We start from the raw sequence: 22,834 nt of genomic DNA, 5'->3' as shown, positions 1-22,834 counted from the left end.
GAAAATATACATAAAGTTGTTGATAAGGAATAATACCACAAAAATGTAACTAAATATTCTCAGATTATATTTTATGAAAACTATTTTAATGGTATTGGGGCAACATGGACTGACTCCATTACAGTACTTGAGGGGCCGTGGTTGTAATATTGGAACACATTTGATAAGTAAACGAGTCATTTTTATTTTAACCTTTATTTAACCAGGAAGGGCTCATTGAGATTTAAAATCTCTTTTTTCAAGAGCGTCCTGGCCAAGATAGGCAGTACCAAGTCATTACAAAAATGACAGACAAACAACATGAAAAACTACAAGTAAACTAGTAAAAACCATAGAATTCACAAGAGTAAAACAAAATCAAAAACAGCTAAATAAAAACAGTGACAGGTCAGGGAATCAGTCTCAAGATCATTCATCAGTGATTTAAAAAATGATGAGGTTGTCCTATTTATTAAAATGCCTATAATTTACGTATATTCTGTGAAATTCCATTGAGAGACAAATATGATATTCCAAAGTCATGTAAGGGGAATGTGTGGGATGCTCCCTGGAGTGGGAGGGGCTAGTAAGACACAGAAACACAGAGGTCTCTCATCCAATCCATTTCCTGCACCAGGGTGGTCCAGAATTAACTTCTGCTTGGTTGGCACTTTCAACCAGATATAAGGAGACTGAGGCCCCAGCATTCTTAAGTCAGATACCTTCTTCCTCTGTGGTAAGACTCTCTCCACCTCCTTAGATTTTTACATTCACTCAGCATCTGAGTTCTGCATTTTCTTTGTGCACATCTCTTATACGATTTTACAATATGCAATCAAGTGGCATTGATTAAAACAATTTTATTATGTTATTATTTATAATTATTTTAACATTAAAGGTGTTATCATTAAAATCTATAACTTTAATTCACAGTCAAAGTTGTGCTCCTGCACTTGTTTTTATTTTTTAAATTTTATTTATTTAACTAGACAAATTCTTATATTCAATGACAGCCAAGGAACAGTTGAACGTTTGTAAAACTTGAACCTTCCGGGTCCAACGTGCTCTCAAATGTAACTGGGAGGTATTTATTTAAATTCATGACCAAATGTCTAGTCATCTAAGTTGCCACCAGTAAAATGAAAGTTTCCAGTTGCACCATGTAGTTGAATTGGACATGGCTGTAATGATTTGGGTTGAATGATGCCATTCAAATTGTTTTCTAGACCTTCGGGGGCTAAATGATAAGGCTTTAGAATTCACAACACCCTAATGTTTCACAGGCTCATCCAAGAAGTACAACTTCATCTGTAGGAGGGGAAAACGAAGGTGAGACATTGTTTGAGTCTTCATATAAAAACAATGAAAATATTTTGTAAGAGATACTGCTCATCTAACTCTGTTGACTGTGGAGGAAGCACCACAGAGTCACTCTAGTTCCTTGTTTCATCTCTTTCCTAGTAATCCGTCACCATGAGTACGGACGCGGAGATGCAAATCTACGGCAAGGCTGCCTTGTACCTTCGTAAGCCTGAGAGGGAGAGGATGGAGGCACAAGCCATGCCGTTTGATTCAAAGAACGCCTGCTACGTGACAGACAAGGTGGAGCTGTACCTAAAGGGTTTGGTCACTGCCAGGGCCGATGGCAAGTGTACTGTGACAGTCACCAAACCTGACGGCAGCAAGGAGGTAAGTCTGATCTGAAAAGTATTCAAGTTCAAGTTTGTGACATTACTATTTTTCTTGAAAAATCATCAACATGAATTTAAACAAAATGCCTATAAGGCCATATGAAATCAGGAACAGAAGATAGATCTAGATATATAATATGACATTTGTAATGTCTTTATTGTTTTGAAACTTCTGTATGTGTAATGTTTACTGTTCATTTTTATTGTTTATTTCACTTTATATATTTTACTTTATATATTATCTACCTCACTTGCTTTGGCAATGTTAACACATGTTTCCCATGCCAATAAAGCCCTTGAATTGAATTGAATTGTAGAAATATTTCTTCGTTTTTTTGTAAGCAGAATATAATCTTTAACAATGGCATGAATTATTGTTATTGATTAGTCAAGAATATCCATGTATGTGTCAATGGGTGATAACAGAGTAGTTGGATTCAACTGGGGTATGCATTTAAAAAAAAAGATTGAATTAAATAATGAGCAAAACACATTCAGTCATGTCCAGTTTGATCTGTGTGTAATGTAGATTTCTGACTGTTTCAGGAAGGGAAAGAGTTCAAAGAAGCAGACATCTATCAGATGAACCCCCCTAAGTACGACAAGATTGAGGACATGGCCATGATGACCTACCTGAATGAAGCCTCTGTGTTGTATAACCTCAAAGAGCGTTATGCAGCATGGATGATCTATGTAAGAAACCTGCATAAACACACACACACACACACACACACACACATACATCAACATAAGAAATACACACTTCCAGGACTACACATACATGAACGGTATAAACCACAACATACCACTGCAGTCGACCAACAAGAAAACAAGTACATTTATCCGATTTGATTGAATCCCTTTCATCCAGACCTACTCTGGGCTCTTCTGTGCCACGGTGAACCCCTACAAGTGGCTCCCCGTGTACGACGAAGAGGTTGTCAACGCCTACAGAGGGAAGAAGAGGATGGAGGCTCCACCCCATATCTTCTCCGTCTCTGACAATGCCTTTCAGTTCATGATGATTGGTACGAGCTCTCATGGATGGATGGGTGAATGGATGGATGGATGGATGGATGGGTGGGCGGGATGGGTGGGTGGGTGGGCGGGATGGGTGGGTGGATGGAGGGAGGGAGGGAATCTACTGTTTCTCATGTAGGTTTGAACATTTTGTATTGAATATCTGATTTCATTAGCCTCAGAAAATGTTCCAAAATGAAATTCATAATATACCCATAATGTTGCTTTAGTTTAATAAACATGATGTTTTTTGGTTCCAGATAAGGAGAACCAGTCCATCCTGATTACGTAAGTTGTTTGTGCTGAGCGATTAACCAAAATGTCTGTTATTATTTTTAATAACTAGGAAAGGGGATACCTGGTCAGTTGCACAACTAAATGCATTATACCATTCCCCCTCTGGCCTTATTGCTTCCTCGTTTAGTCACATTACTTTAAGTCAATATTTAAGTTGTATACAGAACCCAGAGTCTCTGGTGGCACAGCTGGCGCTGCAGTACAGCGCCCTTAACCACTGCGCCACCCGGGAGGCCTCGCATTTGTTTAATTTGATGACTTTGTTTTTTCATTCCAAGTCATCATCTATTTTCTAGAGAGCTGCTGCCTATGTTGTCTGACAGAATCACTGTTATAGTAGTTCTTCAGAGTAAATAAGGCCTACTTTTATGACTGCTGAACACCAAATATCCATCACTTAGATCATACATTTTCAGGTAGAGATACCTTGTGAAGCAACATCTCTATATCCTTCTCCATCGCATCGTCTTCTGTCTCTTCTCTGTCTCTCTGTGTAGGCGCACAATGGATTATAGTCATTGTAGTTAACACACTCAAACTGGTGTGCCTGGCACCTACTACCATACCCCGTTCAAAGGCACTGCAATCTTTTGTCTTGCCCATTCACCCTCTGAATAGCACACACACATAGTCCATGTCTCAATTGTCTCAAGGCTTCTTTAACCCGTCTCCTCCCCTTCATCTACACTGATTGAAGTGGATTTAACAGGTGATATTAATAAGGGAGCGTAGCTTTCACCTGGATTCACTTGGTCAGTCGATGTCATGAAAAGAGAACGTGTTCCTACTGTGTTGTACATTCAACATATATTTGATTGAGTTATTATTGTTGGACATAAAAGACTGTAAAAAAAATGTATGAATGGAAATCAGGTCCAAGTGATTATAATGTAGGAAATCTGTTCTCATAAATAGAGAGACATATGTGATCATATCCCAATGTAATCCAGATTTGAAATTATTATGTTTTTGTTAAATCTGTTTTGGGTTTCTTGCAGTCAATTTGCACAAATGATTTGCAATTATGTTCCGGCCCCCTCCTCAGAAACAAAACAACATCTGCTTTAATGTATTTGGGATTATTTTGGACTAGTCTATGTGCAATAATACATCAATGAGTGGGAATATTTGTTAATTATTTACTTCTCTTAGAAAACAGGTCAACAGTGTATATTTTAATGGTATTTCTTAGTGAAAGCCAATCTGACGCAATCTGTGACTAAAACCCCTCTTTCTCTGTCATATTAACTAGTGGAGAATCCGGTGCAGGAAAGACTGTCAACACCAAGCGTGTCATCCAGTACTTCGCCACCATTGCAGTATCTGGTTCCAAGAAGGAAGTAGAGGCCGGCAAAATGCAGGTACCGTAGGTGGTCCTTGTAAAACACATTTCAGTAGGTGGGCTGTGTAAACGTTTTATTCCCCAGAGGTGAATCTTATTTCAAGAAAGGGTTTACCAGTTTCTAAGCAACTTGTGTGTTTTTCTCAATCAGGGGTCTCTTGAGGATCAGATCATTGCAGCTAACCCTCTGCTGGAGTCTTACGGTAATGCCAAGACAGTGAGGAACGACAACTCGTCTCGCTTTGTAAGTTTGAAGGACATACTGTGGAAGTGACATTATATTTGGAAAAACAACAACATTTCAGTAGATCCTTATAGTTATAACAGTCCAACAAACTAACATGTCAAGGGGTTCTATCAAATACCTATTTCTAACCCCCATGCTCAACTACAGGGTAAATTCATCAGGATTCACTTCCAAGCAGGCAAACTGGCGAAAGCTGATATTGAGACCTGTGAGTTGGATTTGATTGTTTCTCAATGCTTTCCATAATTCACCCAGAATATTTTAGGAAATACATTCATCACATGTAATTCTCTCTCTCTCTCTCTCTCTCTCTCAGACCTGCTGGAGAAGTCCAGAGTGGCCTTCCAGCTGCCCGATGAGAGAGGCTACCACATCTTCTACCAGTTAATGACGGGCCACAAACCTGAACTAGTTGGTAAGGAAAAGTAGAGGTTGATGTGAAATTATTCACCCCTCCATCTGTGGGAAAAAAAAAATCATAGTTCATCTATTAATACTATTACAATGAGTACATCCAAGATAACAAGGCATCGAGACATGTGTCTGGTCTTTATAGATCTTTCATGGGAAAGACTGCGATGCATTACTCTAGAAGCTTCAGTCCAGTCTTTTGATGCTAGTTATTATATACTACATATAAACGCAACAAAAAAGACACGTCCTCTGACTGTGAACTGCGTTTATTATGTGTAAATATGTGTATGAACAAAAACGAGATTCAACAACAGACATAAACTGAACAAGATCCAGAAACATGTGACTAACAGAAGTGGAATAATGTTTCCCTGAACAAAGGGGGGGTCAAAATCAAAAGTAACAGTCAGTGTCTAGTGTGGCCACCAGCTGCATTAAGTACTGCAGTGCATCTCCTCCTCCTGGACTGCACCAGATGCCAGTTCTTGCTGTGAGATGTCACCCCAGTCTTCCACCAAGGCACCTGCAAGTTCCCGGACATTTCTGGGGGGAATGGCCCTAGCTCCGATCCAACAGGTCCCAGACGTGCTCAATGGGATTGAGATCTGGGCTCTTCGCTGGCCATGGCAGAACACTGACATTCCTGTCTTGCAGGAAATCACGCACAGAACGAGCAGTATGGCCGGTGGCATTGTCATGCTGGAGGGTCATGTCAGGATGAGCCTGCGTGAAGGGTACCACATGAGGGAGGAAGATGTCTTCCCTGTAACAGACAGCGTTGAGATTGCCTGCAATGACAACAAGCTCAGACCTCGGTGTAACGCTCATTCCATCGACAATAAACGCAAATCCGACCATCACCCCTGGAGAGACAAAACCGGGACTCGTCAGTGATGAGCAATTTTTGCCGGTCATGTCTGGTCCAGATATGGTGGGTTTGTGCCGGTGATGTCTGGTGAGGACCTGCCTTACAACAGGCCTACAAGCCCTCAGTCCAGCTTTCCAGTTTTCCTAACTCTGACATTTAATGCCTACCATCTGCAATTGTTAGTGTCTTAATGACCGTTCCACAGGTGCATGTTCATTAATTGTTTATGGTTCATTGAACAAGCATGGGAAACAGTGTTTAAACACTTTACAATGAAGATCTGTGAAGTGATTTGGATTTTTACGAATTATCTTTGAAAGACAGGGTTCTGAAAAGGGGGCGTTTCTTTTTTTGCTGAGTTTATCCTTGAGTCCATCGACTGAGTAAAGGAGGGAGAGATACTGTAAAGGTGGGACAGGGAAATTCTACTCGATTTAACTGAGAAGCCATTCTCCGTTGTCCACAGAAATGACGCTCCTCACCACAAACCCCTACGACTTCCCCATGATCAGCCAGGGTCATATCGCTGTGGCCAGCATCAACGACAAGGAAGAGCTGGATGCCACAGACGTGAGTTATACAAAGGGCTAACCAAACTCTAGACATGGAACGGGTAGGAACATTGTGCAATACCAACTTGGTGACAGATAGGCACCTTTGTGTTAGTTGACATGTGTCTCAAACCACTTGTCATGCCTCCACACTTCACCTTTAAGTACATGTAAGACAAGAGAGTGCTACTAAATGTCCTGCAGAACTGTGTAAAACTGCTCTTGTGCTGCCACATAATAGTGTTGGCCAAAGGTAATCATGTGAAACAGAGAAGCCAGTCAATTCAATCCATCCCGTTTGTTCTGGAGTGAGCACAGAACTGTAGTGTACTGTAACAGAGCAACCTACTGTTGAGTTCATCACTGTTGTACTTCCTGTCTAATTCCAGGATGCCATTACGATCCTGGGCTTCACTAATGATGAGAAGATGGCCATCTACAAGCTGACAGGAGCTGTAACGCACCATGGCAACTTGAAATTCAAGCAGAAGCAGCGTGAGGAGCAGGCCGAGCCAGACGGCACAGAGGGTGAGTCCCACTCATAGATATACAACATGCAAAGCGTTAGTCCCATTCACCAACATAGAAATAGAAACGGTAAGACAGACAGTACCACATCAAGGTCAGGTAGGAGATACACGATGGAGACTAAATTCCAACCTCCACAGAGATTTGAAACAAGAGGATGAGGATGACAATCAAAACCTGTCCAGTGTAACATCAGAAACAAGCGATCTTGAGTGCCTGAGTCTGTTGATGTTGGTTCTCTCTCCAGTGGCTGATAAAATCGGCTACCTGCTGGGCCTGAACTCAGCGGAGTTGCTGAAATGTCTGTGCTACCCCAGAGTGAAGGTCGGCAACGAGTATGTGACCAAGGGACAGACTGTGGCTCAGGTAAAGTGAAACACAGCATCGACCATTTTCTGAGCACCAGAATTCTTTTGGGGCTGAGAACATTGCCTTTTTTTTTCAATAGTAGGTCTAATGTTGTTTTTCCAAGTGCTTATCACCTTATGGCTAGATATGGTATCTCATATCTCATGTATTCATTTGAGGTATTATCTTTGCAGGTTTATAATGCAGTCATGGCTCTGGCCAAGTCCATCTATGAGAGGATGTTCTTGTGGATGGTCATCCGTATCAACGAGATGTTGGACACCAAGAATCCAAGGCAGTTCTATATCGGTGTGCTCGACATTGCCGGGTTTGAGATCTTTGATGTGAGTATGAGACCAGAACAAGACAATTAGTTGTGATTGAGAGGGATTACAGCCTTGTACGATGAAATGAACCCTTTTGAAATTGCTTCAACAGTACAACAGTATGGAGCAACTGTGCATCAACTTCACCAATGAGAAACTGCAACAGTTTTTCAACCACACAATGTTCGTCCTGGAGCAAGAGGAGTACAAGAAGGAGGGAATTGTCTGGGAATTCATTGACTTCGGCATGGACTTGGCTGCCTGCATTGAGCTTATTGAGAAGGTAAACTGTCTGTGAGGATTATACTGGACCACAACAGCAAAGCTCATAGCGAGTGATGTGTGATATATTATCACAGAGGTACAATGTCTCTGACGGTTGAGAACTCAATATGTCTCCATATATGTGACCCTAAAGGAATAGAATCCTATAATAGCATGTTTACTAAAGGAATAAATGTTTCTTAAATCTCTTTTCTTAAAGCCATTGGGCATCTTCTCCATCCTTGAAGAGGAGTGCATGTTCCCCAAGGCTTCAGACACTACCTTCAAGAACAAGTTGAACGACCAGCATCTTGGCAAAACCAAGGCGTTTGAGAAGCCCAAGCCTGCCAAAGGCAAGCCAGAGGCCCACTTCTCTCTCGTACACTATGCCGGCACTGTGGACTACAACATCACTGGCTGGCTGGATAAGAACAAGGACCCCCTGAACGAATCAGTTATTCTGATGTACGGGAAGGCCTCAGTCAAACTGTTGGCTACCCTGTACCCTGCTGCCCCACCTGAGGGTAAGACTAGCATCACATATCTACCTCAATGACCTGGTACCCCTGCACATCGACTCGTACTGGTACCCTGTGTATCTATAGCCAAGATATTGTTACTCATTGTGTATTTTTCCACATGTTGTTATTTTTCATCTATACATTTCACTCTAAATTGTAGGGAAGGGCCCGTAAGTCAGCATTTCACTGTTGATCTACAACTGTTGTTTATGAAGCACGTGACAATTTAAATTGTTCTTGTCATTGAACGTATTACAATTTCTCTGTTTATTCACTGGGTTCATTTTCTCCTACAATATGTGTTAATTTACATCGTCTCATCGATACCGGTTGCATTGAGATAAGTGTGAAGATTCCCGACATGATCTGGTTTATAATTAGTGTGCTTGCTGAAGACACCACCGCTATAGATATCTTACATCTTATTATTATTCTACTTATTCTGCTCTAGGAAATGTACTTCTAATTATCTCTTGCCTTTCCCCTCATTTTAACAGATAAAGCCAAGAAAGGAGGCAAGAAGAAGGGTGGTTCCATGCAGACTGTGTCGTCCCAGTTCAGGGTGAGCTTTTAAAATGTGTCTATTCAGACCTTCAAAAGGCGCAATGATGATCATGAATGATTTCTGAGAAAATGGTTTGTAATCCTCTTACAGGAGAACTTACACAAGCTGATGACCAACTTGAGGAGCACTCATCCTCACTTTGTGCGCTGCCTGATCCCCAACGAGTCAAAGACTCCAGGTGTATATTGTGTTAAATAGGACATCTTATCAGTACAGTATCACTAACCTTAACCATCTGAATCTTTAACCTGTTTATGAGTATTAAAAGAGACTCGGTTTGTTTTACCAGGTCTGATGGAGAACTTCCTGGTTATCCACCAGCTCAGGTGTAATGGTGTTCTGGAGGGTATCAGGATCTGCAGAAAGGGCTTCCCCAGCAGAATCATCTATGCTGACTTCAAGCAGAGGTACATGCATGTAAACACTAATGTACACGCACACACACACCTGCGTTAAGGGTTTTCCCAGCATCAGCATAGGCTTACCTTTCACGTAATTTGACCAACCTGTTACAACTTGACACATGTTAAAAATGTCTCCTCATTCAGGTATAAAGTACTGAATGCCAGTGTCATCCCCGAGGGCCAGTTCATGGACAACAAGAAGGCTTCTGAGAAGCTGCTTGGGTCTATTGATGTAAATCACGAGGATTATAAGTTTGGACACACCAAGGTCAGTCACATACAACCCAGCCATGGCTGACAACAAAACACAACTACAATGTTAATATAAACCTCAACCATTCAACATCTCTCCAGTTGATATATCCATGATATTGTTGTTTCTTCTTCATTTAACTCATTGAAAAGGTGGATAAACATTGTACCTTTTTTCTCCATCATATTCAAACGTCACAAGTATAGAACAGAGAAACTCAACTCATTATCATGTGCATTGTGTTAGAGTGGTATGGCTCCAGTTATATCAGTAGACGTTATTCATCTACAACTGTACAATAACTAACAACTTATAAACAACCTATCTCATGGTTTGTTTGTAAGAATTGCAATGTTTATGTTGTTCAATTCAGTCTAGTGATGTTGTTCCCCTCTTTGGAGAGGGGAACAACCATTTATATCTGTCAACATCTGACTGTGGTTCCATTGACAACGTTAACCTGTGTCAGGTGTTCTTCAAAGCTGGTCTGCTGGGTGTCCTGGAGGAGATGAGAGATGAGAAGCTGGCAGCTCTTGTAGGCATGGTCCAGGCTCTCAGCCGTGGATTCCTCATGAGGAGAGAGTTCTCCAAGATGATGGAGAGGAGGTGAGAAAGAGTAGACATCTTGGCAAAGCGTTCTGTCAACCCCCTGTATGTAATGCATTATTATTACATACTGTATGTGATGTGAGTTGATCAGAAGGAGAAAGTGCGTCTTCTAATGCTCTACTAACGCTGCAGTTTGGGAAACTGGCAAGCTGTTCAATAGGTCATTTAAATTTGGGATATTAACATATTCATTTCTTAAGAATACAAAATGCCTCATGAGCTCAGAACCTGTCAGTCCTGTCATCGAGAGAGCTGTCTATGAATTTAATAGAGGTGGCATTTCAATTTAGACAGAAAGAAAGTAACATATACTGGAAAAACTTTTCCATTGCAAAGTTTGTTCGTAGAATTACAGTAAAATCTCCTTTAAACCAAAGAAAAAAATGCAGCCATTTTTTCCTGCCAAAGATAAAATCACAAAAGCAGGATTAGAAATAAAATGAATCACTAACCTCTTGAAAATCTTCATCAGATGACAGTCATATGACATGTTACACAGTACATTTATGTTTATGTATATGCATTTTTATATCCACAAATCTCGGTTTACATTGATGCCATGTTCAGAAATTCCTCCAAAATATCCGGAGGAATTATAGAAAGCAACGCCAGATAACAGAAATACTCATCATAAACTTTGACTAACGATACATGTTCTACATATAATTAAAGATACGCTGGTTCTTAATGCAACCGCTGTGTCCGATTTTATAAAAACGTTACGGAAAAAGCCTAACATTGCAATAATCTGAGACGGCGCTCAGGCATAACCGCCATGTTGGAGTCAACAGAAATACGAAATTACAACATAAATATTCCCTTACCTTTGATGATCTTTCATCAGAATGTAGTGCAAGGAGTCCTAGTTCCACAATAAATCATTGTTTTGTTCCATAATGTCCAATACTAGTGTCCAAGTAGCTGCATTTGCTATCACTTTCAGCTAACGTGCCCAAAAACTTATCTTGGACTGCTGGTCCAAGATAACTCGCACGAAAACTTCCAAAAGATATATTCCAGGTCGAATAAACTGGTCAAACTAAGTTAGAGAATCAATCTTCAGGATGTTATTTTCATATATATCCAATAACGTTCCAACCGGATCATACGTTTTCATCTGGGGCCGAATGGAACAGCCGTAGCACCCATAGAGAAATGCGTCACAGCAAAATGGCATTCTGTCGGGACACTGACTATTTTCCCTCCCATTAGGTCAAAGTTCACAGCAAATGCTCCATTACACTTTCTACTGAATGGGGACATCTAGTGGAAGGCGTATGAAGTGCTTCCAGATCCATATATTGTTGGGAAAGGAGGGGGCGATGACGTCAAAGTTGCCCCAACTTTCAGAATTTCACTTCTTGTTTGGAATATTGCCTGCCCTATGAGTTCTGTTATACTCACATACATCATTCAAACAGTTTTAGAAACTTCAGAGTGTTTTCTATTCAATAGTAATAATAATATGCATATATTAGCAATCTAGGACAGAGTTTGATGCAGTTCACTATGGGCACGCAATTAATCCAAAGTGAAAATACTGCCCCCTATCCTCAACAAGTTTTAATTAAACTTTGAAAAAAAAAGTTTTTTGTTTGGTAAATATTTTAAACATGACCATGCCTGTTACATTTCTCAAGCCCAATTCCTCAACTGTATACCAGAATATAGTGGGGTGGCAGGTAGCCTAGTGGTTAGAGCATTGGACTAGTAACCGAAAGGATGAAAGATCGAATCTCTGAGCAGACAAGGTTCTAATCTGTCGTTCTGCCCCTGAACAAAGCAGTTAACCCACTGTTCCTAGGCCATAATTGAATATATGAAATTGTTCTTAACTGACTTGCCTAGTTGAATAAAGATTTGTTTTTAAATAAGCATGCCACTCTATCCTTTCTGTCGACCAGAGAGTCCATCTTCTCCATCCAGTACAACATCCGCTCATTCATGAATGTGAAAACCTGGCCATGGATGAAGTTGTACTTTAAGATCAAGCCCCTGCTGCAGAGCGCTGAGACTGAGAAGGAGCTGGCCAACATGAAGGAGAACTATGAGAAGATGAAGACAGACCTGGCCAAGGCTCTGGCCACCAAGAAGCATTTGGAGGAGAAGTTAGTGGCCCTGGCGCAGGAGAGGGCAGACCTGGCTCTCCAAGTCGCATCTGTGAGTGACAAACGACCCTCGTAAAGGCATATTTACACACACATCAATAAGCAAACACGCACACTGTGAAGTATGTGGCTAACTCCCACATTTTTATAGCTCACGTTAAAAATATATTTCATGAATTTATATTGATTTGCTCTGATCTCTGACTAAATTAAGTCTATTTTTTGATACACAAAGTGAGGCCTCTGAGTTTTTTCTCCTGTTCTGAAACCAGGAAGGTGAGAGTCTGAATGATGCTGAGGAAAGGTGCGAGGGGCTCATCAAGAGCAAGATCCAGCTGGAGGCCAAACTCAAAGAGATGACTGAGAGGCTGGAGGATGAGGAGGAGATGAATGCTGAGTTGACTGCCAAGAAGAGGAAGCTGGAGGACGAGTGCTCTGAGCTAAAGAAGGACATTGATGACCTGGAGCTCACCCTAGCCAAAGTGGAGAAGGAGAAGCACGCCACTGAAAACAAGGTCTCGTGTTTTTACCAGTGACAGTCTAACCACTAAACAATGATCAACTCGAAACATAGCTTAACAGAAATGGAATTCAAGACGTATTGTGGGTGCAGGAAAAATGAAAAATAGTTGATTTTCAGTTGCGGAGTAATCCCCACACTCATTGCACGTTCCCCCCTCGTTTATGAATTCCATTCAGTACACTGGCATGGTGTACAATGCCATCTAGTGTTGAATATGTGGTACTGTACTTGGTGACCCTTTTCTAATATAATTTAAATGAATGCAATATATATCAAACTAAATCTCTCCTTTAAAGACTCGATTTGTTTGGCGGGTTTCAGGTTAAAAACCTGACAGAAGAGATGGCGTCTTTGGATGAGAGTGTTGCCAAGCTGACCAAGGAGAAGAAAGCCCTCCAAGAGGCCCACCAGCAGACACTGGACGACCTGCAGTCAGAGGAGGACAAAGTCAACACTCTGACCAAGGCCAAGACAAAGCTGGAACAGCAAGTGGACGACGTGAGAGAAGTTTGACATTTTGGCCATGATAGTATGTGAGATGATATTATCTTCAGTTGTTAAGATTTGAACAATATGTGTTTTTAACTTATAGCTTGAGGGTTCTCTGGAGCAAGAGAAGAAGCTCCGTATGGATCTTGAGAGAGCCAAGAGAAAGCTGGAGGGAGATCTGAAACTGGCCCAGGAGTCCATAATGGACCTGGAGAATGACAAGCAGCAAGCCGATGAGAAAATCAAGAAGTAAACACACAGTACTACCTGACATATTGATCAAAACAATAGTTGTTCCTGACTAATTCTTGTAATTATGAATGACCATTTGCACGTAATTCTTGAAAGAAAACTGAATGGTATGATACTCTCTCTTTACAATATCGAACCAAAACTCTGCAATCTACGTGTTTCTTAGAAAGGAGTTTGAGACCAGCCAGCTCCTCAGCAAGGTTGAGGATGAACAGTCTCTGGGAGCTCAGTTGCAGAAGAAGATCAAGGAACTCCAGGTACAGTACAGGATCTCAGCTCCAGTACAGGAAAGCCAACACCTGAATCATTTCCTTCATTTCCTGAAAACAATTAATCTGGTAGCACACATTTTTCCTGGTGGCTTCTGATGGCTCAGTAGGATGTAAGATGGTGCTTCTTACTGGTCCTTCTTACCATTGTAAAGATGGTGCTTCTTACCGTTGTGGTTTTGGTTCCTGCATGGGAAAGTTTCTACTGAATATATTAGTGGAACTGGCTTTGTGTGAACACATTCAATCATTTCAACTGCATTGTAGTGTTAATTCCTCCTGCTCCTGCCCTCTGTTCTAGGCCCGTATTGAGGAGCTGGAGGAGGAAATTGAGGCTGAGCGTGCTGCCAGGGCTAAGGTTGAGAAGCAGAGGGCCGATCTCTCCAGGGAACTTGAGGAGATCAGCGAGAGGCTGGAGGAGGCCGGAGGCGCCACTGCTGTTCAGATTGATATGAACAAAAAGCGTGAGGCTGAGTTCCAGAAGATGCGTCGTGATCTTGAAGAGTCCACTTTGCAGCATGAGGCCACAGCCGCCGCTCTGCGCAAGAAGCAGGCCGACAGTGTGGCTGAGCTCGGGGAGCAGATCGACAACCTGCAACGCGTCAAGCAGAAGCTAGAGAAGGAGAAGAGCGAGTACAAGATGGAGATTGATGACCTCTCCAGCAACATGGAGGCCATCGCCAAGGCGAAGGTGAGTAGTGATATTTTGATCAAGCAGCGTTGAGGAGGGTGAAAATACATTACCATTCAAGAGAACTGCAGCTGACAGGAGTCCAATATATAAAGTCACGGTGGAACATATTTCACTAACAGGGCAATCTGGAGAAGATGTGCCGTACTCTTGAGGACCAGCTGAGTGAGCTCAAGACTAAGAATGATGAGAATGTTCGCCAGGTCAACGACATCAGCGGACAGAGGGCCAGACTCCTGACAGAAAATGGTATCATCATCAACAATGAACAACGAATTGATGCTTTCTTTCAGTAAAACACAATAACATGTATTGTGGGATATATCACAATAGTCCAGTCCACAATAGTTTCTAGTGTACTATTCACCACATCACAATGCCCTATGATACCTAAAAATATATTTTCAATCTTAGGAGGTCAGAGACCCCATTAACAAGGTATCCCTCTATCCCTGCAGGTGAGTTTGGACGCCAGCTGGAGGAGAAGGAAGCCCTTGTGTCTCAGCTGACCAGAGGAAAACAGGCCTTCACCCAGCAGGTGGAGGAGCTGAAGAGGCAGATTGAGGAGGAGGTCAAGGTAAGGGACATAAAACGGACACTACCGACCACAGAGATAATAGCCATATCTTCATATAGATAGATGGTGACTACACCACCCTCAGAGACTTCTACTGTCATTTGCTGTACTATCTCTCTAATATCTCTTTGTCTTTCTCTTTCACAGGCTAAAAACGCCCTGGCCCACGGTGTCCAGTCTGCCCGCCATGACTGTGATCTCCTGAGAGAGCAGTTTGAGGAGGAGCAGGAGGCCAAGGCAGAGCTGCAGCGCGGCATGTCCAAAGCGAACAGTGAGGTGGCTCAGTGGAGGACTAAGTATGAAACTGATGCCATCCAGCGCACAGAGGAGCTGGAGGAGGCCAAGTGAGTCACACGCAACAGCAACAACTCAAATATAGGGTGTGGATGGTGAGGGTCCATATGTAACATTCCTACACCCTCTGTCGTCAAACAGGAAGAAGCTGGCCCAGCGTCTGCAGGACGCTGAGGAGACCATTGAGGCGACCAACTCCAAGTGCTCCTCCCTGGAGAAGACCAAGCAGAGGCTGCAGGGAGAGGTGGAGGACCTCATGATTGACGTTGAGAGAGCCAACGCCATGGCCGCCAACCTAGACAAGAAGCAGCGTAACTTTGACAAGGTGAAAATAAATAAACCTCACGCTAGGTTGACATTTTCTGTCTGCTATATGATCAATTGTGGTATAATTGTAGCATTTTTCTGATTTAAAACTCTTCATCAATTACTTCTAATGAAAATCCCATGGATTCGCCTAGGTCCTGGCAGAGTGGAAGCAGAAGTACGAGGAGGGTCAGGCTGAGCTGGAAGGAGCTCAGAAGGAGGCTCGCTCTATGAGCACTGAACTCTTCAAGTTGAAGAACTCCTACGAGGAGGCTCTGGATCATCTGGAGACTCTGAAGAGAGAGAACAAGAACCTGCAACGTGAGCATTTGACAGCAGTTTTACTTGGCTCATGTTTGACTAGCGGTTTGAAAATTTTGGAAACTGTAACCATCCAAATTTCTATTACACCATTTTAGAACGGTATAAAATAAAATAAAAACTTAACTTGTTATCGGTATTCCTTTGAACAGCCCAAGGAAGTGGGGGCAATTGGATTTGCAAGACTGTATGAAGTGCTGATTAATTATTTAATTATTATGATTGAAGGTGTTTTCGTAAATTCCATCTGGAGTGCCAGAGTGCGCTCTGGGCGTTTGTAAATTCATAGCTTAATGCTCTCGGAGAGTTCAAAGCACACACTGGACACTGCCCTACGAGTAGGTTTAATCTGAGCGTTCTGACCTCACAACAGCAGTCAAGCATCCAAACTAACTGGCTAACGTTGGCTAGCTATTTCCAGACACAAATGAGAGAAGACCTCACTCTGACCATGTTACTCACCCTAGCAGAGCTGGTTAGGCTGTTTTCCTGTTATCCAGAGCGTTGGTGACTGTAACTGTGCTGCTGGCAACAATTTAAATACGCTTTATTGCCGATGTTTACTGACATCGACCATCTTCAAAGGGTGTTGAGCATTCATCAATTCATCAATTATTCTGTGCTCTGGCACACGCAGACGAGAGTGCTCTGAAATCGGAGTGGGTAGCCAGAGTGAATTTACGAACGCACCCTCAATGTCAACTTCAGCGCATTGGAGATATCCACTGAAAATCTCACAAGTCTAAACTGCTCCTGTGCTTGTGTGTGCAGAGGAGATCTCTGACCTGACTGAGCAGATTGGAGAGACTGGCAAGAGCATCCATGAGTTGGAGAAGGCCAAGAAGACCGTGGAGACAGAGAAGTCAGAGATTCAGACCGCTCTGGAGGAGGCGGAGGTACAAACTGCAGCTGTTTGATGGGAAAAGCAGTGTAACAATAGCCAATGCCAGCTACAGTTCAATGCTCCCCATATTTGTGTTTATTGTAGTTATACATATGTAATTCCTTGTGTTATTCACATCCAAATGCGTTGAACACAATTTACCCGACTGCTTCTCCTTGTCCAGGCAACACTGGAGCACGAGGAATCCAAGATTCTGCGTGTTCAGCTGGAGCTGAACCAGATCAAGGGTGAGGTGGACAGGAAGCTGGCTGAGAAGGACGAGGAGATGGAGCAGATGAAGAGGAACAGCCAGAGGATGATTGACTCCATGCAGAGCACCCTGGACTCTGAGGTCAGGAGCAGGAATGACGCCCTGAGGGTGAAGAAGAAGATGGAGGGAGACCTGAACGAGATGGAGATCCAGCTGAGCCACTCCAACAGGCAGGCCGCTGAGGCCCAGAAACAGCTGAGGAACGTCCAGGGACTGCTCAAGGTAAAGGGACCGGGATATCAGGCTCAAACATCTGAACATGGGGAGGGATTTGTTTGTGAATCTGTAGAAAAGAATAGAACAGAGAAATTGAATAGTGTTGACTAATATACTGTAGAAAGGTAGGGATATTGGGGAAATTCTTACCAATGAACAGTTCTATCACAAATCCTATCGCCTCTACTTCCACAAGTCCTAATGAACCTATGCTATTTTGAACCCCAGGATGCCCAATTGCACCTTGATGACGCTGTCCGTGCCTCAGAGGACATGAAGGAGCAGGTAGCCATGGTGGAGCGCAGGAACGGTCTGATGGTGGCTGAAATTGAGGAGCTAAGAGTTGCTCTGGAGCAGACTGAGAGAGGCCGCAAAGTGGCTGAGACTGAGCTGGTAGATGCCAGCGAGCGCGTTGGACTGCTGCACTCCCAGGTACGGCTCCAAGCCATTTCTCAATAAACTCAACCAAGCATACCTCTTCTGCGTTGTAAGTTCTCTTGAGATTCAAACAAATGGTTTTGTTTCATCCTCCAGAACACCAGCCTTCTGAACACCAAGAAGAAGCTGGAGACTGACCTGGTGCAGGTGCAGGGAGAGGTGGACGACATCGTCCAGGAGGCAAGGAACGCAGAGGAGAAGGCCAAGAAGGCCATCACTGATGTGAGTCCTTATGATCTATTGAATTACATCCACTTGATTTGTCACCAAGGGCCAATGGTTGCTGGGCTGGTTTACCACAACAAAGATCTCAGTTGGGTGTTATGATTGGTGCCAAATGGTGGATAAATTAAACAAACTACCATTCCAGGCGGCCATGATGGCTGAGGAGCTGAAGAAGGAGCAGGACACCAGCTCTCACCTGGAGAGGATGAAGAAGAACCTGGAGATCACAGTCAAGGACCTGCAGCACCGACTGGATGAGGCTGAGAATCTGGCCATGAAGGGAGGCAAGAAGCAGCTCCAGAAACTGGAGTCCAGGGTGAGTTACCAGCAGGGTGGATTAGGACATATTGAAAGACTGATTTCTGGAAATGTATTTGATAACATACTCAGGACCATTGTGTAATGACTTTTTCTCTCAATAACCCACCAAGATAATGAACAGCTGTTATCTTTACAGACCCTTCAATTAGACAACAATTTTGCCTCCTTGACTGAGTAGAACAATATACCTCTGTTTTGATTTGTTACATCTGATTTCACCCCCCTCAAACAAATGGCTACGTTAATTTCTTCCAAACAAGGTTCGTGAGCTCGAGACTGAGGTGGAGGCTGAGCAGAGAAGAGGTGCAGATGCAGTCAAGGGAGTCCGCAAGTATGAGCGCAGAGTCAAGGAGCTCACTTACCAGGTAAGAGAAAGCACCTTGTTCAAACACTTACCACTGAGCACACTGGTTAAATCAACATCGTTTCCACGTCATTTCATTGAAAATACGTTGAACCAATGTGAAATAGATGTTGAATTGATGCCTTTGCCCTGTGGGTAGACACAAACAGGTTTGTGTATGCATCTACTGGGCTTTGATTCTTTGATCTTCTCCCACAGACTGAGGAGGATAAGAAGAACGTTGGCAGACTTCAGGACCTGGTAGATAAGCTGCAGATGAAAGTGAAGGCCTACAAGAGACAGGCTGAGGAAGCGGTGAGCAGCCTTCATTAGTCAAATACTCTGAAAGCATACATTCAAAAGCATATTTCTTCCCTAGGAGACATTACAACATTTTAGTTTATGCTTTTCAAATGCTTCGCAAAGAAGGGCACTGATTGGTAAGCTGAAGAAAGCTGACACTGAGTGTCCTTTTGAGCATGGTGAAGTTTTTAACAAGGCTTTCAATGTTGTATCAATATACCCAGTCACTACAAAGATACAGATATCCTTCCTAACAGAGTTGCCGAAGAGGAAGGAAACCGATCAGTCATTTTATCCTGAGGGCATTGGCGAGTTTAAAACGGTTACCAAATTGAATGGCTGTGATAGGAGAAAACTGAGGCAGGATCAGCAACATTATAGTTACTTTACTAACCTAAATGACAGAGTGAAAAGGAAGCCTGTCCAGTATAAAAATATTCCAAAACATGCATCCTTTTTGCAACAATCCACAGGGCACAGACATTTCTTGGTCTAGTTTTGAATTTGGTTGAGTTGTCAACTAACTGAATTCAACGTGAAATCACCAACAAATGTCACCACTTCTATGAATTAAGGTAAAATCTTGGTTGAAAAAAAGACAAAAAGCCGTTACGTTGATTACTTGTTGCAAATCAAATCAGTTTTCCATGTTGAGTCAACATCATCACTTTTTTGGGGTTGTATAAACAACATTGATTCAACCATTTTTTGCCCATCAAGAAGGCACTAAAGTAATAACGCAAAAAAAGCATAGTATTTTCAAGCACGGTGATGGCTGCATCATGTTATGGGTATGCTTGTCATCGGCAAGGACTGGGGAGTTTTTCAGTACAAAAGAACAGCATGAGCTTGGCAAAGACAAAATCCTGGAGGAAAATCTTGGTTCAGTCTGCTTTTCACCAGACACTAGGAGATGAATTCACCTTTCAGCAAGACAATAACCCATAACACAAGGCCAAGTCTACACTGGATTTGCTTACCAGGGAGACCCGGAATGTTCCTGATTGGCCAAGTTACAGTTTTGACTTAAATCTGCTTGGAAGTCTATGGTGAGACTTAAATATGTCTATCTAGCAGTGATTAACATCCAAATCGAATTTTGAAGTAATAATGGGCTAATATTGAACGGTCCAGGTGTGTTAAGCTCTCAGAGACGGACCCAAAAATATTTATATTGACTCGGGGGCTACATATATATATTTTGTTTTTATATATATATATTTATACACATGCAAAAGTATGTGGACGCCCCTTCAAATATTTCAGCCACATCCATTGCTGATAGGTGTATCAAATTGAGCACACAGCCATACAATTGCCATAGACAAAGACATTGTTCTATTTTTCATTATTTTTTAATTTATTGGAATCCAGTTTGTCATTCCAGAGCAGTTTGTGTAGATCGTTGACAAAAAAATAACATTTCAATCCATTTAAATCCTAATTTGTAAGACTATATATTGTGACGTAATCAAAGGGGAGTTAGGCACTTTACGTCCCTGGAGGGAGTGGTTTGATCCCCCATCCCAACAATCACTTTCTCTACTGTATCATCTATCTCCCTACATACTTTGCAATCCTAAATTTGTCATATACAAATAGAAATAGAAACTGAAAATACTTTTAAAAATCATATTCATTTGCTACCTGAAGCTTCACATGTTGAATGTTGTGCTCTCCCTCTCTGTTCCTCACACAGGAGGAACAAGCCAACGGCCACATGTCTAAGTTCCGGAAGGTTCAGCATGAACTGGAGGAGGCTGAAGAGCGTGCTGACATCGCTGAGACTCAAGTCAACAAGCTCAGAGCCAAATCTCGCAGCACTGGAAAGGTACAGAGCTGCTACAAATTCTACATCTGACTCATGCTCAGATATGACCACATCAACACCACCTATGATTCAGTCTTCACAGAAATCAATATTGACCTTTAACACTCACTATCATGTAGGTATTTCAGACTGCTAATAAGCACATTTCATGTAACGCAAAAAATACTAGATTAAGGCTGAATCTTAAATGCTGGATCCATTATACTCTTTCCAAGTGTAAACACACTCATGAGTACAGATTTGTCTTTTTTTTACAGGGCAAAGAAGTTGCTGAATAAACAAGAGAAGAAGTCGCTGAATAAACAAGACAAACATCTTATATCATTTTCCTGTGTTGCATAAAATATGATTTTTATGGTGAAAATGATTGTTGATTAAAAACATGTAGGCCTACATACCTCTTGTGACGGTGGACTTATTACTCAGCAAACAGTTTGTTCATACCATAAAAATATTGTAATTTGTACCATATTGTATTCTGGGATTCCAACAACAAATATCACGTATTTTGGTAAACAGATGAGTGATGGGGCTGGAGAAATGCAACCAATTTGAAATTCATAGACTGAGCTATGGATGCCGAAAATAAAAAATTAACACTTTACACTTGGAGGGGATATTGACCTACAGTATACGGAAAGGCCCATATTGAAACATTTCATAAAATAAATAAAGAGTAAGGCATACGCATAACCGTGGTAGCAATTGAAAGGGAACACTGGAGATTATGGTGAAATTCTCAGAACAAAGTTCTCAAGAAACAGACTGGATTACACATCATCTCTGGTGATCAGACTACGTCAACATGCTGTAGATGTGGTGGAGGAAAAATAACTCAATTGTCATACTTGACTAAAAATGAAGATACCTTCTGTGGAAGACCAGGGGTTTTGGTCGAGACGTTTACACATATCGGATACAGACAGAATTGCATTAGCTCAGTTTCAAGGGTGTTTATTTAAATAAGAAACAAAAAGGACTTCTCTGGGCTCCTGCTGTATCCAGTGGAGAACGAAACCCAACTCCCTCCGTTAACTCTGGTACTGCCCTCAACTATGCAGGAGTAACCTCTCTTCCCCAATTACCGCCCCCATGTGCTGCCGTTCTGGCAGCTTTATGGGCCTCGTGCAACTGGTAAGCAATTAGCCCCTTGATTACTCACCAACCATAATCATCCTCAATTATTCCTCTCCGGAGAGCCCGTCGGGCTCTGAACCTTCACGGCACGTTCAGCGGAGGGAGACATCGCCTTGTGCTGTCGACTCCTTCTGTCACGAGGACTCGATGAGTCTCCCCTGGGTGGCTAAACTGCGGAACACCGCACTTCATAAAAAATGACTCATGTGGTTGTTAAGTGCACTATGTTACAATCCTAAGTAATGCCACAGAGTCCATTGTTGTTATTAGGAGTTGTCATTTTATGTTGAGGAACTACAGTTTGGATTAAAACAGTGGAGAAAGAAAACATTAGATGATCATACACTGCTTTTAGTTGCTGACCAGAAGATGTCACTAATGTGCATTGTGAACTGAAAAGAGGACCTGAGTCATGAGCTGTTTTTTGGCATAATTTGGTGAGAGATGCGAAACCTTCAAAAAGCCTTGGTTTCCATCACAAAATAATTACTACAGTCACAATTCCTGGTTTCATAGTTACTTTAGTTAAAACCACCATCACCGAACCAGTCGTCCTAAGCAGTGGTGAACCCCCCACTTGGCGCACCCCAACATACAAAAAAACACACCATAATGCACTAACTGTCATTATTATTCAAACTTTTGGAACAGCACAAATAAATAATCATAACTATATAAACATACAAAACTAAGATTCATAAATATCAAAGACAAAAAAAAACATGACCATCAATACATTACCCATCCCCCAACGCTGTCAACCAAGAGTCAAGACTACATTACCCATCCCCCAACGCTGTCAACCAAGA

At 42.1% G+C, this 22,834-nt stretch overlaps 1 protein-coding gene across 1 annotated transcript; it reads left to right on the top strand.

The window, feature by feature from the left end:
* Positions 1–1,261: 1,261 nt before the first annotated feature.
* LOC135509110 (myosin heavy chain, fast skeletal muscle-like) lies at positions 1,262–21,195 on the top strand. The gene is made up of 40 exons (XM_064929463.1): positions 1,262–1,308; positions 1,441–1,668; positions 2,217–2,363; positions 2,542–2,698; positions 2,951–2,978; positions 4,240–4,348; positions 4,481–4,573; positions 4,724–4,784; positions 4,893–4,991; positions 6,325–6,428; positions 6,799–6,937; positions 7,185–7,303; positions 7,480–7,629; positions 7,724–7,894; positions 8,096–8,399; positions 8,894–8,958; positions 9,052–9,139; positions 9,251–9,368; positions 9,510–9,633; positions 10,088–10,224; positions 12,132–12,387; positions 12,608–12,850; positions 13,180–13,356; positions 13,451–13,596; positions 13,766–13,856; positions 14,170–14,559; positions 14,682–14,808; positions 15,018–15,136; positions 15,284–15,480; positions 15,572–15,755; positions 15,892–16,057; positions 16,829–16,953; positions 17,125–17,433; positions 17,656–17,859; positions 17,962–18,087; positions 18,236–18,406; positions 18,672–18,776; positions 18,974–19,069; positions 20,757–20,888; positions 21,146–21,195. Exons 2-40 carry the CDS (start codon positions 1,453–1,455, stop codon positions 21,164–21,166), a joined length of 5,814 nt encoding a protein of 1,937 aa, XP_064785535.1. The 5' UTR covers positions 1,262–1,308; positions 1,441–1,452; the 3' UTR covers positions 21,167–21,195.
* Positions 21,196–22,834: the final 1,639 nt, after the last annotated feature.

Source organism: Oncorhynchus masou, chromosome 3 (genome assembly GCF_036934945.1).
Source record: "Oncorhynchus masou masou isolate Uvic2021 chromosome 3, UVic_Omas_1.1, whole genome shotgun sequence".
Lineage (NCBI taxonomy): Eukaryota > Metazoa > Chordata > Actinopteri > Salmoniformes > Salmonidae > Oncorhynchus > Oncorhynchus masou.
This window is presented reverse-complemented; position numbering and strand designations above follow the sequence as displayed.